We start from the raw sequence: 16,641 nt of genomic DNA on the forward strand, positions 1-16,641 counted from the left end.
CTCTCTCTCTCTCTCTCTCTCTCTCTCTCTCTCTCTCTCTCTCTCTGAGACAGGGTCTCACTGTGTCATTCAGGCTGGCCTTGAGTTTACTAGGTAGTCCAGGCTGGCCTCAAAGTCAGACTGATCCTCCTGCCTCGGCCTCCCAAGTGTTGAGATTACAGGGATGCATCATGACACCTGGCCCTAGCAAACTTTAAATTGTGGTCAAATGTACATAATATTTTCCATCTTTCTTTTTTTTTGTCTTTTTGAGATAGGGTCTCGCTATGCAGTTCAGACTGGCCTTGAGCTTACTTTGTAGCCTAGGCTGGTCTCAAACTCGCAACGATCCTCCTGCCTCAGCCTCCCAAGTGCTGGCATTACAGGCGTGCGCCACCATGCCCAGCAATATTTTCCATCTTAATCATTTTAAGTGTATGCTATGGTGGTAGCACATTCATATTGTGTTGCAAACAAAATTCTATTTTTTAAAACTATAAGTAGCTCTCCAGTTGATTCTAATAAGCAGTTAGGATTAAGAACCACTAAGCTGGACTGGAGAATGTTTTATAAATATTACTTAAATTCCAGACCATATTTCCTCATTTGAAACATACAAAATGTTTGCTAGACCTTTCCAGTTCTAAAATGTCATCATAGCTTTCTTTCCATCCATCCCAAGGTCCTACCCCCATCCTTATCATCATCTATCTGTACTCCTTCACTGTTGTCTTTAGTTGTTGACATAAGATTCACCTTCTTCCCAACTATTTCAGCTTCCTCTAAAGTCTTTTGTCACAGATATAATTCTGTCATCTCATTCTTTTACCTAGTGGTGCTCATTAATGATTGCAGTTTAAATGGGTTGCATGTATGTTAGTTGTATCTCCCAATTTAATCACTTTCACTTCTTTTCTAAATGTGCATCATTCAAAGCAAGCCATAACACCTAGAAAGGGCCGGGTATGGTGGCATGCACGTATAATCCCAGCATTCTGGGAAGCTGAGACAGGATGATTGCAATGTCAAGCTCAGACAAGGTAGCTTAGTGACTTAGCAAGACAACAAGACTCTATCTCAGAATAAAAATGAAAATGGACTGGAGATGCCTCTCAGTCCAAAAGCCCTGTGTTCTATCCCTAGTAATGAAAAACAAACAAGTGAAAAAATAAACAAATAAAGGCCATCCTTCCCTTTTCTCTTCTTTGATGACTTTTATCCCAGAGATGTCGTGCCTTATACTCTGGAGGAAGAAATATTACACAGGCCAAGAAGAATCTGGACACGCCTTGCTAGGTTTCCTTTTCTCAGATCCGTGAACAGTACATCCTAGCTGGTCATACTGGCATACTCCTGTAATCCTATAACTCTTGAAGGCTGAGGCAGGAGAATTACAATTTTGAGCCTATCCTGGCCAACTTAGACTTATGGAGACCCTGTCTCAAAATAAAAAAAAAAATAAGAAAGGCTGGGGATGTATCTCATGCTAAGGGCCAAGGTTCAATCCCCAGGACTGCAAAACAAAACACTCAGGATGCCCAGTGAAATCTGAAATTCAGATGAATAATAATCATGCCCTTTTGTCTGTCATATTTTTTATATGGCTGTGCATTCTTCATCCTGAGCATAAAATCTGGGTGTTTACTTTTGAAGGCTGTCATGTCACATACAACTTTGATTAAATAAATTATGCTTTTCTCTTGTTAACTTTTTTTTCTTTTTTTTCACTACTGGGGATTAAACCCATCCCAGTCTTTTTGTTGTTGTTGTTGTGTTATCTGCACAGCCTTTTGAAATTCTTGACACAGGGTCTTGCTAAATTTGCTCAGGCTGTCCTGGAACTTCTGATCCTCCTGCCTTAGTCTCCCAAGCAGCTGACATTACAGGGGTGCGTAGCCAAATCTGTATCCCCCGCCCCAGTGCTTGGGATAGAACCCGGGGCCTTGCATATGCTAAGCACATGTTCTACCACAAAACTATATATCCCCAGCCCTACATACCTCTTGTTATAGGAGGGTTATCTCTGAACTTTGATGGGTGAGGAAATCTATCCAGTTTTTTTCCCCTACAAATTTCTGGCACCCAACATGGGGAAGCTGAGATATGTGACTTACGCTGAAGACTTCAGATGAGACCTTGGGACAACTGACCAAAAGCCAGCAAAGAAAAGGTAAAATGTTTTTTTAAAACCAATGTCAGCTCTCCCAGATCTCTGGCTGGTTTCTGGTCAAGAATGGAAGGGAAAAAGAATTTTTAAAATTTAAATAAAGAACTGCAGGGAAAATTTATTTAGCCCTTCCTTCCCAAATTCATAATACCAGGACAAAGTCATTTATATGAAGCAGTTCTTGGGTCTAGGAGTTCAAGTAATCTTTTGGGTATGAATACTATTGATTTTTGATCCTTTTCCTCCCAGGGAAGACCTTTGTTTTCCCTTGTCTGTCTTTTGTGTTATAGAGGATAATCATAGGGTCACAACACAAGAATAGACCCTTGTAATCCTATTATTCAAGCCAGTATCACAGATTGTTGAGTTTACCATTTATCTCAGGCAAATATGTTTATAAGAACTTTGCTGTGGGTCTTCAAGACAAAAACCAGATAAAGCTCTCCTTTCATATTGTTTTGGAAGTTTGTCTTTATGACCACTGAGAACACTTTCTCTAGCCTCTGCCAGCCAAGGAGCACAAGTGTCAGCTTGTGTCAGGTAACTACTTGAATAAGCTAGGAACTTAAATGTTCTGTGACAGGTATCAGGGGAGTTTCTCTTAATAAGTACCAGTCCCTAGGGGACTTTTGTCCTATCAACCTTTAATGCTTGAATTAGTGCTGGAAAACTCCTATTTTGGCATTGCTTGGCTGGTGTGGCAACTTAGCTGGTCTGTGGCCAGGAGGTCTTACACGCTACAGGAGACAGAAGAAAGCATTTTCACAAACACTATCCTTAACCACCTGTGGCATCAAAGGTAACTGCTTTCTTAGTCTATCTTCAGGAATAAAGTTTTTGGCTCATGGGGACTAACTCTGCTCCCTTTGAAAACACCATATGCATCCATGACATTGCTGGTTTGAATCACTTTGGGAATAAATGGGCTAACATTTGGAAAAATAAGTTCATTTTGTTTTGTGCTATGGATCAAACCCAGGGCCTCACATATGCGAGGCAAGCACTTTGATACTGAGCTACAGCCTGTCTTTGTCTTGAAGACCCACAGCAAAGTTCTTATAAACATATTTGCCTGAGGTAAATGGTAAACTCAACAATCTGTGATACTGGCTTGAATAATAGGATTACAAGGGTCTATACCTGTGTTGTGACCCTATGATTATTCTCTGTAACACAATATATATCAAAAATATATTTGATTTGTGACTGCTGGTCTTTTGGTACCCATTTATTATTCTTTCCCTCCTGTGGACAGCTATCATTTTTCTGTTTGTCTCATTTTGTATCCTGACAACTTAGCTTGACTTTCCATCTTTTAGGGGCACAATGGTTATTAGGCCTGTGTGTGTACTGGCCAATCAAAAAGGATAGGAGTCTCCAAGAATATAGCCAGATAAAAATGAGTTTACCTGACTTGTGGCTAGTATACCAACTACTGCCACCTCTCAAGGAGGTGTGTCTTTCATCCTTTTAGTTGTTTCTGGTGTGCCTCTGGATCTCAAGAGGAGATGCCTCATGTGTCTTTGTTTGGGCTTAAAGACTTACTTGTTTTGGTTCTGAATCATTTAATAGGTATAAAGTTTAAAAGAAAAAAAATCCAGGAATGTTTTTTGTTTGTCCTGGCTGAAATTGTGTGTATATGTGTTTAAAGAACTATATAGTCAAGTCAGTTTAACTGGATGCTGATATTCAGGCTATATCTTTATTTTGCTTTTGTTTTTTGAGACCGTTTTGCTAGGTAGTTCAGGCTGACCTTGAACTCACTGTGTAGCCCAGGCTGGCCTCAGACTTGAAGTGATCCTCCTTTCTGAGCATTCTGAGTTCTGGGATTACAGGTGTGTGCCACCATGCCTGGCCTATACCTTTTTTTTTTTTAAAGATAGGTTCTCACTGTGTTGCCTAGTCTGGTCTTGAACTCCTGAGGTAAAGGAACCCTCGTGCCTCAACCTCCTGAGTAGCTAGGACTATAGGCATGCACTACCATGCCCAGTTTAGGCTGTAACTTTCTGTTCAGTCCTGCTTTTCTCATGAGATCTTTTCAACTGACTAAAACCTCTCTTCTTGAACCCCTGCTAACTATGTGCCCCACTCCTCTACTGATTCCCTTTCTTATTGGCATGAGTTTTGCTTAAGATAGTGACCTTCACTGGCCTTCTGGGAAAAAGATCTGCCCAAAACTGGCTCCTCTCCGACCTGTTCTTTCCATTTACTTCTGTTTCTCCTTTTTATCATCTTCAGTCTTCCATCCAGTTCCCCTGAATCTTTGATAGCCCCTAACTCTTCCATTTGGTGGTGAATGGATGGGAAATTACTGAGAAAACATCAGGAAAAGGTTTCAGGTTTGCATAAACAAACTTTAGCTTGACTTCTGAATCTCATCCTAGTACCATCTGTGTACTTGCAAAACCTAGTAGTGAATTCTTAGAATTCACTTTGAATTCTCCTCTATGTCTCACCTAATATATCCTAAATACTTTCTTGGAAAAGCCTCCATTCTTCCTGTACTTTTGAGATATAAATTTCTTACCCTTTCTTTTCTACAATATGATAGTTATCTTTTGGAAATACAAACTTCAGGATGAATTCTATCAGAAAAAGTTAAAAAAAAGAGAAGGAAGAACCATGTTTCCTTTTATAGTTTCTTCTGTGATATTTTTTATAGATGCCTGACTTGTCAACAACAGAAGAAAAATAAGATAGCAGCTAGCTTTCTTTAATGTCTCATAAAATTTAACTGAATAATTCAAGCATAATTGTTAAGAAAAATAGAATTAAATAGGATATAATGGGATACATTTACAGATAAACTTTTGTTTTCTTTCTTTTTTTTGTCTTTTTGAGACAGGGTCTCGCTATGCAGTTCAGACTGGCCTTGAGCTCACTTTGTATCCCAGACTGGTCTGAACTTACAAGGATCCTCCTGCCTCAGCCTCCCAAGTGCTGGCATTACAGGCATGCGCCACCACGCCCAGCCAACTTTTGTTTTCTCTAATGTTTTGTTTCTCAGATTTAAGGAAACAGTTTTCTTTTGAGCTCTCTATTCCTTACAGAAATTTGGTAGCATATACTTCTGTGAAACATAAAAACATTCACATTTTCTCCCTACCTGATACCTCCAGAATTTGGAAACTGCTTTTTTTAAAAAAACTGTATTATTTTTATGGCAATGTAGTTGTTTTCAGTAGTTCAATGAAAATCTGGTCTCTTTATAACAAGACACAATTGGAAACACTGGTTATATTACCAAGGCTTTGATTGTTTGGAATGCTGTATTTTCAGATAGGATTAGACAGCTTTAAGGAGCTGAGATTAACATTGTGGAGTGAGTAAAGACGCACTTGAAAAAACTGGCCTGGTATCTTGAATATATGGTTTACATGTCACTCTTGCAGGTAGATAAAATTGCTACTTCCTGGAAGGCCCAGGCACTTCAGAATAACTCAGGGATGCCGAGCAGACAGGAATTCACTTAAATCTATACGTACTAGTGAAATTTGATGGTGAGTACTTGGCTTGGCTTCGTAACCTCATGAGGGTTTTAAAAGTTTAATCTGAGATTCCTTATAAAAGTTTCAGCAGCTGATGATGGTGGTGTATGCCTGTAATCCCAGCACTCAGGAGGCTGAGGCAGGAGGATTGCTGAGTTTGAGTCCAGCCTGGCTACTTAGTGAGTTTCACGGCCAGCCTGAACTACATAGTAAGACCCTGTCTCAAGAAAACAAAACAAAAAAAGTTTCAGTGAAGCAAATTTATAAGAGCCTATGAAGAAAGTCACAATTCTTGTTATATTTATGTTAATAATCAGGCCAAGTTTAATGAGACTAAAGTTATATTACAAACAAATCAGTCTTCCTTTGATTATCTTTGGTAGAAATGGGGGTAAATATATAGCGAAAATTTGTATCAAAAAAATACAGTGCTCCCATTATTAGACTTTACCTCATTGTTTCTGAGGGTTTGTTATCTACCCTTTTTTAAATAATGTACTCAATATCAGGTATTTTGCTATAGCAACACAAAACAGACTAATACAGAAAACTGGTATCAAGGAATGGGATATTTGCTATAACAGTACCTGAAAATGTGGAAGCAGGTTTGGAACTGTTGACTGGAAAAGTTGAATTTGGAGGAACTGACAGAAAGAAAAAAAAAGAAATAAAAAGAAAAGAAAGCCAGCCTAGAATGCTATAAGCAGAGCAGTGTAAGTGACTATGGCAAGGGCTCGAAGGACAAGACTAAGAATGTGCTAAAACATCTTTTAAAAATTGGGCAAATGGTCATAACAAGAATGCTGATGGAAAGTGAGAAATATTCTATTAGAAATTCCAAAATAAAGGCAATCTTTGTCACATGCACTGCAAAGAACTTACCTGCAGTGTGTCCATGCCTTAAGACTTTGTGGAAGGTGGAATTTAAATCATGGAATAGAATCTTTGGAAAAAGATATCTAAACAAAGCAGTGAAATTTTATAGTGAGACTCAAAAGATTCATAGCCTGGAGTAAAAGTGTGCTCAGAACAAAATGAGAATGCAGCTTCCTAAGATCAACATAGCTACAAGGGAGCCAGGTGCTAATAATCAACACAATGGGAAAAAGGCCTCCAGAACATCTCAAAAATCTTTGAGGCTGCCATTCCTATCATAGACCCAGAGGCCTAGAAGGACAGAATAACTTTGAAAAACAGGGCTCAGGGTGCTCTCCATAAATTTGCTACCCATGACTACCTTGGAATTGTTCTCCCTGCTTTCTTTTTTTTTTTTTTCCGGTACTGGGAATCGAACTCACGACCTTGCACTTGCCAGGCAGGCGCTGTGCCGCTGAGCTAAATCCCCAGTCCCATCTCCCTGCTTTCTAGTGAAGTGTCTCCTGGCCACTGCAGCCGTGGTTCAAGTGGGCCCAGGAATGGCTTGTGCCACTGTTCCAAAGGGAGCAAGTGGCCAACCTCAGAATACACATGATACTGAAGTGCAAAGGTTGTGGGGTCATGGTGGCTTCCACCAAGATTTCAAAGGAAAGCCTAAGGGGCTAATCAGAGGCCAGCTGCAAAGCAAAGCCACTGTAGAAATTCTCCCCTGAAATATCTAGTAAAGCTCTCAGAATAGGACTGCAACTTGATACCCCAGAAGGATAATGTCACTGGCAGCATGCAGTGCCAGCATGAAAAAGCCACAAGTGTCTACTGACTAGCAGCCACACGGGCTGCAGCCAGCAAAGCCACAGAACCACTACTGTCTAAGTCCTTGGGATCCCACCTGCTGCCAGTGTGCACAGGATGCCAGAGAAGAGAGCTGTAGGATTTAATATATATCCTGCTAGGCCCATTACTTCTTTCTCCTTCCTTATCTTTCCCTTTTGGAAAAAAGATTGTCTTGTTCCTGTCTTACTGTTGTATCTTGGAAGATTCTCTCTCTCTCTCTATTTCAATGTTGGGGCTTGAACCCAGAGCCCTAAGCATGCTGGGCAAGCATTCTGCATCCCAGTCTAATGACTTGTTATTTTACAGGCTCACATTTGACTTGATGCTAAAACCAGTTAAGATACGGGGGATTATTTACACAAATGAGTGCATTTTGCATTGTAAAAAAGACAAAACTTGGGGGCCAAAGGGCACAATGCTATGGTTTGGATATGATCTGAGTGTGTCATCCAAAGATTCATGTGCTGGAAGCATGATCCCAGTGTGGCAGTGTTGGGAGGTGGTGGAAGCCTCCTGAGTTCTCAAATTATAGGTGTGGGCTACCAACCTGGCTTTTCCTCTTTTAAAATAATGCTCTACCAGGGTATGATGGGACACAACTGTAATCCCAGCTACTTGGCAAAAGGGCCAGGGATGTAACTCAGTGGTAGACTGCCCTTGGGGTTATGTGCCCAGGAGAGAGAGGGAGAGGGAGAAGGACAGGGAGAGAGAGCGGAAGGGCGAGGGGGAGGGCGAGGGGGAGGGAGAGGGATGACAGAGAGAAAGAGAGAGAGGGAGGAGAAGAGAAAGGGCAGATCCATAAAGTCCCTTAAGTAGTGGTTACCATTATTTGAGCAAACCTACTATGTAGCAGGCAGAATCCTGAACCCTTTGTATGCTTATTCATTCATTCTCAACATAATCCCCATGAGGCAGCTATACATTATACAGAGTAGGATACTGCAGCTGAAAAATTAAGCAGTTTTACTAAGTTCACAAAATACAGGTCTCCTAGACTTTAAAAGGTATCTAAAGTAACTGGAATAACAATCGGGACTACTTCTAAACTATTTCCCAAGTGCAAGTTTCGTGTGAAAGCCACCAGCAATATCTAACAACATGCATAATTAGCCAATTAAGGACACAGGTAATGTTTTCACATATGCCACTTAATACATCTCATTTTACAAATGAGAAAGTGGAGGCTCAAAAGATCTGTGAGTCAAGAAACATTTGTTCCTCTATATACCTTGTTGCTTCCTAGCTAGGGATCACCTAAGATAGAATGCCTCTGAGTCATTGGGTCAGTAAATCAAGATAATCATTAAAGTAATTAAACCATGTAGCCAAGTGTGGTTGTGCATGTAATCTCACCATTCTGGGAGGCTGAGGCAAGAGGATCACAAATTCAAGACCAGCTTGGGCATTTTGGCGACTTAGCGAAACCTTATCTCAAAATAAAATATAAAAGGGGCTGGGGAAGAGCTCAGTGTGAAAACCCTGGGTTCATTCTCCAGTACTACAGTATTAGCAAAAAAAAAAAAAAAAAATCTATGTTGAGCTTTTTTTTTGAGACAATTAAATCTTCCACATGGCCTAGTTGACCTTGAATTTGTGGCTGATCCTCCTGCCTCACCCTCCAGAGTACAGGGATTATAGACACGCACTTACCCCCCCCCCCACCGCCCCAGGCTGTACTTGGGAATTAAATCCAGGGCCTTTGCACTGAGCTACATACTCAGGTAAAATTTTTTTTTTTAAATTCTGAGAGGATCTCACCAAGTCATTAAGTTGCCCATGCTGGACTTAAACTTGCAATCCTCCTGCTTCAGTTTAGCAGAGCGCTGGGATTACAGCTGTGTGCCACCACAGTGGACTATTTTTTTTTTCTAAAGATTAGGTGTCACTATGTTGCCCAACTGGCTATGAACTCCTAGATGCAGTGATCTTTCTGCCTCAGCCTCCCAAGTATCTGGTACTACAGGCACACAGGCATGCACACTGTGCCTATACCTTGAATATTTCTGATAGGCCTATTATTCTTCCTCAAGGGTTCTTTGCACATGCATAGTTCTACATCAGTGTCAAATGAGCTGACCCAGTTTGACATTTCTCAACTCATTGTAGACTGCTGAACAACAGGTGTGGGGATATTTCCAAACGTGTATTTTTCTTTCTTATACTTTTTTAGTGTTGAGGCTGGAACCCAGGGCCTGGTGCATGCTAGGCGTGTAGACTACCACCGAACCACATCTTCAACTCCCAAATGTACATTTTTTCCTCAGATAAACCATAAATGCAGTGCATGAGAGGAAATACTCCTTAGTAAGTTTATACATGTGGGATATTATAAAACACTGGACGTAATTTCATAAAAGACATTTAAAAGGGTACAAATGAATCCATACAATTAGATAAAAATTATTCTAAATGTATTTAAATTACAGTATTATGTGTACAGCATGCTGGAGAGTCAGTATGGCCTGAGTTTTTCCCATGAGTTGCAAATTCAGACTTCGGTTTGGAGCTAGGTTGTACTTGGGAATCACCATTTATGATTATGTGACACTAGTAAGCTCTAATTTCACTGATCCTCAACTTTGTTCTGTAAAGTACAGTTAGTAACAGACCTATCTTACAAGACTGTGTGAGTTAAAACTATCACCGTTCAAAGCCTAGTTAAGACAGTAGGTTACAATTATGGCTTCTTTGAGAGTGCGGAGAAGAGGCCTAACAGGAAATCTGTAGGAACTGTGAATCAAAAAATAACATGGGACTTGGTCAGGTTATTTTTTTTAGGTCAACATAATCTGTAAGACTAAATTTCCTAAAACTGCTAAATTATATTTGGTAAATAAGGAACCATTTTAAACCAGGTTATTGCAGTGATTATAACAGCATTTTAATAAGATAACATAGTCATTTAACACAGCCTTTATTTTCTGTTTCAAAACAAAAGTTTCAGGAAACAAAACAAAATACTTAACAATGGTTGGGTACAAATGAAATAAAAATCACAGTTTCAGAGAACCAAAATCAGACTATTTCTGAAAGGCAGATCGCTTGGTTTACCCCCCCGCCCCAAGTTAATGTCAAAAAGGATTAAAATTAAGTTTAACAACATTCTATATAATGCTACATTCCCCAATTAAGAAAGGAGAGTTCACGTATACAACTAAATGTTAAGTGTAGAAAAGTGGCTGAAATTCTGCATACTTCATAGTAAATTATGCATGAAAGTTTATCAATTGCATAAACTTCCTGAGTGGCTCCCATGCTGCACTAGGTCTACATGCTTAATATTCATATCAAACAAATTATAGCTTTAAGTGATTGAGCATGAAAGACCTGGAACAACTGTATTATATCTGCTGAGGGTATGTCCTGGACCAAGAATCTTAATCTCAAATCTTAACTTATATTGCTAAAGAAATGCAATTAAAAAAAAAAACTAGAAGGATGATAAGCAGACAGTTAGGAATTTATTTCACACTAGCACATTTTTTTGTCTCATAGCCCAGTTTCTTTCTTCCCTTTTTTCTTGACTTTTAGCCCTTCAGTTTTTTTTTTTTTTAATTAAAAGAAAACCTTCTAGAATTGGAGTTGTTCATTTGTACACTCTTCCACCTATCTCAGTTAAAAATAACTTTAGTGTAACCTAGTTACTGCCTCAGGCCCCTTCCTAAGTTGGCTGTCAAGGTCTCTGACGGTCTCTGACCAATGTTTGTGTTCATCCTTCATATAAAAAGATTATTTCCAACGTGACCTAAAAGCACTTGGCTCCATACAAATTCCATACTAATTTCACTTTAGAAGATTTTTAGCAGGTTTGAATGTTTACATTTTATAATATGGAGTTAAAAACTTTAAGCCTAGAAATTACATTTACCAAATAAATGGCCTTTTCTACACACTCTCCTTTTCTAGGTGATCTTCTAAACAAAGGGAGCCCACAATAAGCTACAGATTCAAAAAACACTCTATTCCAGAAAAATGGCCCACATAACACCTCAAATGGATCAATATTTTTCTGAACCAAATGGAAGTATGAAGTAACTGAATCCCCAACTGGTGGCAAATACACCTCAGGAATGTACTTATGCATTATAACTGAAACACAGTTTCACTAATATTAAATATGCTATAGTGTTACACAGTAAACATGTGAAACAAGGAACATCTGGTTACAAACATTTGCTGAGTTTTCAGGGGGGATGCATTTTCACTGCTTGAAGAATACAGCAAAGAAGAAAGTTAACGCCTCTATAAATTTTAGAGATTAGATAAACAATTATATAAAACCCTCACCACCAAGTACAACTCAACTTAAATGCATTCAGCCATTTTAAGGTAGCAAAATACCACTGAAAATACCTAGCAGTATGCTAGTATGTTGAATGACAGGTCATTGCTGTAGTATTTGTCAAATATTTCACTGTAGTAGTTAAAGCAATTTCAAACCATAGCCCTTTAGGCACAGAGATGAGAAATGCATCTCTAGTAAAAAGAAAATGCAAAGTTACAGGCACTGGACTGTCTAATTTAGGTACACTTTAACCATCTGTTTACTTTATAACTAATTCCTACAACTAAGCCCTATATTGCAACCAGTTAGATTTATTTCTGTGCTTGCCATTCCCAAATATCCTAAACACACTTTACATAGGCACCTAGCTCTCCTCACTTAAACATAGATTGATGGCAAAGTGATGTCCCTCTGAACTCAAGCTAATGGTTAGTGCTGGGACAAAGAGGAAAGCCAGATTTATAATCTGAAGGAATACTGAGAATCAAGGCAAAAAAGCAAGTTTCACAGGCAGTGTTTACTTGTGCATCCAAAACAGCACTGAAAATGAGGTAGATAAACAAAAGTAACTGGACTGGAATTAATCTGGAGTTCTAAGATGACAATCTACACTCAATCCAAAAGTCACAGCAGAAAAGTGCCTTTTCAACTTTCACAGATAAATTTGCTGTCAAACCATAAGAACTCATGCTTGATATAAAACTCGCAAGGAAGGGATGAAAAACAGAAAAAAAATACATATGGTTATTTTCATTAGACTTACACCAACACTGGTTTTATATTTTTATGATGTTACACCCAACTTCACAGACATAGCAGCAGGTACTTCATGATGCAATGTACACATTGCCACTTGTGGAGATACAGTACTATTCATCAGACTTGCACTTTGAGAAGTAAACATGGTGGCTGGACATACAGAGTATTCCCCAAATAAATTTTACAAGCAAAATGGTTAAGCACAACCTTTTTCTCTCCTACAAGAAAATTAAAAGGATAGTTTTGTGTGTTTTTGGAAATGAGTAGAAGGCCCTTTTACATAGTAGGCTTTGTTAAGTAAGAAGGGAATTTTTGAGCTTTACCTCAAGAGTTATTTATTTCTGGGGAGGAAAAATACCTAAGGCAAGGATGAAAACAGCACTATTATATGACGTAGGAAAAGTATAAAATAATGCAAAACCCCTAGGTAGAAAACTAGCCGATACTCAGGTCAAATCTGAATCAAATATTTAAGTAATGGAAAAAAGTAAATACCCCCCCCACAGCAATGTGAATAACTTGATTTTCTTCATTTCTGCACAAACTTACTTTTTTCTGTATTTTTAAAGGTATACACGTTATATATACATAATGTACATATAACATATATGCTAACCCAGCTACTGCTGTCAGCATGGAGACAGCAGTACACTATTCACCATCTTCAAACCTTAGAAGACTACTTTTCTTTCCAGCAAAAACCTGAAAAGATTTTCAGTATTACAAGGCACTGCAAAAGTCTGCAGGCAAACAAGAATGAGGAATTATATGTAAACAAGTGGTGACAAAATTCAGAACATATGATGTAGAGCAGCCATTATTAAATGTAATTGTACATGTCATCCATGGAGTTTTTTCATCCTGGGGTACACTGTTTAAAACCTGTAGTGTTTTTAACTTTATAGGATGTATGTCTCAATGTAGTTACATAAAGCCAACTCTTATAGTGCGACATAAATTTAAAGAATTACAGGTTTTAGGAGCATTTTTGTGCACATGAAAACACCACAATGTAAGGATGTGCATTACACTAATGTCCTAAAATCACTTTAACTTGTAAATCAAAACTGTAGAAGAAACTTAAAGAATCCATATGTAAGATTTGGGAAGACTCATCCAAAATAAAGGATATTTTATGAAAAAAAACCCTGCCTCTTATCAACAGTGACTGTCAAAATGCTGCCCACTGAATGTCACAAAGTAGACTGTGCAAAACAAAAAGAAGTACACCCATTACGTTTTCCTCATTACCTGGCCAGCCCATGGGGTATAAGTTTTAGAGGAATATGGAGGAAAATCTGTTAGCAATGTTGAGCAACAATTCAGAATATTTACTAGAAGACAGAAGTCCCAATTACGTAAACATGTTCTAGAAAAGACCTTGAAATCTTCAGAGTTGGAGGGTAAGTAGTTTGAACATGTGTATGTATGTGGTAGCCGATAAATACCATTTAAGAATTCTATTTGGGTTTCACAGACTAAGAACTAGGTAACCTTGTGACCAGCCTTTAAGAATATTCAGTTAACCTTCTAGAAAACCAAAGGTGTACATTTTGACATTGCCTCCTTTCCTCCTAAAACTGGATAAAACCCAGTAAAGTGCAACTTGACAGTGATCTCTCTTGATTCTAAAGAGGCTGCCAAACTCAACCTACAATCTAAAATCACCTAAGATACTATAAACTACTAAGAAATTATAAAAAAAATGGTTATCCAAAAAAATCTACGGGCAACTTAAATAGTATCTTTCTAGGTTCCACTATCTCACTGCAGGGGTATATACCCCACATCTCTTAGAACCCTGTAAAGCCAGTGTTTCATGTGTCAATCTCAAAACCTTACAAAACCTACTGTGTCAAGTACATTTCACTGCAGAAAAACGGATCAACAGAGGTGTAACTTGAATCCCCTTTGTTAGGAATATAAGGATTCTTCCCAAAAGAGATTCATACTAGCTGCAGTATATCCCTGGAAAAAGAATGCAAGCTAAACACCACCTCTCAGATGCTCAAACCCAATGTAATATGCACATGAGAAACAAGATATAGCTGCTTTGAATCATTACCAAAATCCTAAAGCAAGCTATTCTATCTGTAGAATCAAGGAACTGTTACAGTTCTGTTTTTTTCTTTCCCTCTGCCTCACTCAAAACAAGGCTTCACTCTTTCTGCTGTGATGACAGGAAGAAAATCACATTAAAAAGGGCTCATGTATTGGCTGACAAAGTTATTCTAATTTTATACACCAAAAACATTTCCTGTAGTAAATTACTCTGCCTGCTGTGAAAGGTAAACTGAAAATAATCATGTGAAGAATCCCACAAGACCCCAGCTATTAGAAGGTCTCACTTCATCCTTGTTTGGGGAGAAATCTAAGTAATTTTTACATATTTTAAAGAAAAGTATCATCCAGCTGCAGATAGCAACAGTTAAACATGGGGGCTTCTCAGCAGTGCATGGAAAGTATCCTGGAAATGGTAATGCTCAAGCCGAGCTTCTTAAAGCATTCTGAACAGTATTTTTAAAAAATCAAGTATCAAAGAGGATAGGATTTGAAGTGAAAAAACATCTTGGTGTGCAGTGTTCCATGTGCAAACCGCACATTTCTACAGAATGATGAGCTATATAAAGTACCACATTGGAACAACAACAACAAAATAGTTGAAAGTAAATTCAAATGAGGGAAAAATGTAGAACTCAAGAAGAAGGAACTTTCAGATCTCAGAGGTTGTTAAAATAATTGTGAAAAAAAATCTTCCTTTTTCTTCATCATCTACTCTGATTTATTTGGGACCAGGAGGAATTGTCGCTGGATTCTGCACTGGAGCTGGAAATGCCTGCAAAGTCAACCCTTGCTGGAATGGTCCCCCAGGTTGGGCAGGAATTACTACAGACTGCTGTGTTGTTCCAGAAATTCCTACCCACTGTACTGGATACCCTGTGCCCCCCACGGCATTATACTGACAAACATGGGGCATTCCATATGATGATAAGGGCCCAGGAAATGAAGGGAGTGGGAGTCCTTGTGGCAAGGAAGTTGGGACAGCTCCACGGATTTGGGACAGAGAAGGAATCCATGTTGGTGTGTAGCCCATAGTAGATGGAGTATTCTAACAAAAACAAAAATAAAAACAGAAGATCAGTTTATTTGGTATATACTTTCATCAATTTAATTCCTTCCCCTTCTTTTTGGCTTACTACTGTCATTATTATTATGAGCTACAATTTCAATAGCAAATTTCTATGTGTTAAGCATAGTTCATTTCAGTTCATTTTCGTACTTCCCTGCCTTGCCAGGTAGGCATTTTCAGATGAGAAAACAGAAGTTCAAAACTAACCCAGTAGCACTAAGCAAGTAAATAGTGAGAAGGGAATTTGAACACCGTTCTAACCAATTCAAAGGCCCATACTAAATCTCTATTTACATTTTACTTTCTCCTTTCCCAGTGTTAGACCTAGTCTTTTCATTCTATTTCCCTCTTCATGCCACTGGAATGCTCTCATATAGTGCCATAGACTGAATAGCCCTTGGTACATAATTTTTGGAGACAGAGAAGTGTGACTTATTGTACCACAGGGGAAAGAAACTGGCATATAGTAGGTGTTCACTGTTTACTTTCCTGTTTCCTTCTACTCACTACCTTAAAGTCTGACATCTCTGTTATATTCTTAGAAAATTAAACTGAAGGTGAGACAATTATATTTTTGGCAGTATTGAGAAAATTTATTCCTGCATTCCTTCTTATAGTGTACCATAATTATTCACTTAAAAGACTGCAAAAATCTCATGCAAGTGGAAACATCTCTAATGAATGTAAACAATTCTCTTGTCATCTCAAATGCCTAGTTCTTCTAATCTTTTAAACTGAATTGTCAGGTGTTAACTACACTTTCAACTTAAGTTAGGGTAAAGATTTTTAGCTTGACTCAAAAATGAATGACAATATCTCTTGAGGTGAAAAAACATTTAGTTAAAATTGAGCAATTTCTTCTTCATATCAGTGTTTTCTTTCTGTTAAATTAAAGTAAAACTAAATTTAATACTTCTAATTCAAAACAGCACATATAGTATGATCACATTTTTATACAGTTTTTTTTCCATGCGCTCATATACAAACATACAAAGTAATGTTTAACGGTGATGACAACTATTTCTGGCTGGTAGGACTTGAAGGTAGTATTTTAAAATTTGTACTTGTTTGTACTGATTAAATTCCATAATGAGCATTTTTATTTTACAAACAGTATTTTTCT

The 16,641-nt window shown here is 38.3% G+C and overlaps 1 protein-coding gene across 5 annotated transcripts in view; it reads right to left on the bottom strand.

The window, feature by feature from the left end:
- Positions 1 to 9,740: 9,740 nt before the first annotated feature.
- Wnk3 (WNK lysine deficient protein kinase 3) overlaps positions 9,741 to 16,641 on the bottom strand; it is a 200,532-nt gene continuing 193,631 nt past the window's right edge. For all 5 annotated transcript variants that reach the window (XM_013502859.1, XM_013502858.1, XM_013502860.1 and 2 more), the window contains one exon: positions 9,741 to 15,497. In XM_013502859.1, the coding sequence (XP_013358313.1) occupies positions 15,171 to 15,497 (327 nt within the window). In that variant the 3' untranslated portion in view covers positions 9,741 to 15,170. The remainder of the gene's footprint in view (positions 15,498 to 16,641) is intronic.

Source organism: Chinchilla lanigera, unplaced genomic scaffold, assembly GCF_000276665.1.
Source record: "Chinchilla lanigera isolate Chin_1 unplaced genomic scaffold, ChiLan1.0 scaffold00074, whole genome shotgun sequence".
NCBI classification, from domain to species: domain Eukaryota; kingdom Metazoa; phylum Chordata; class Mammalia; order Rodentia; family Chinchillidae; genus Chinchilla; species Chinchilla lanigera.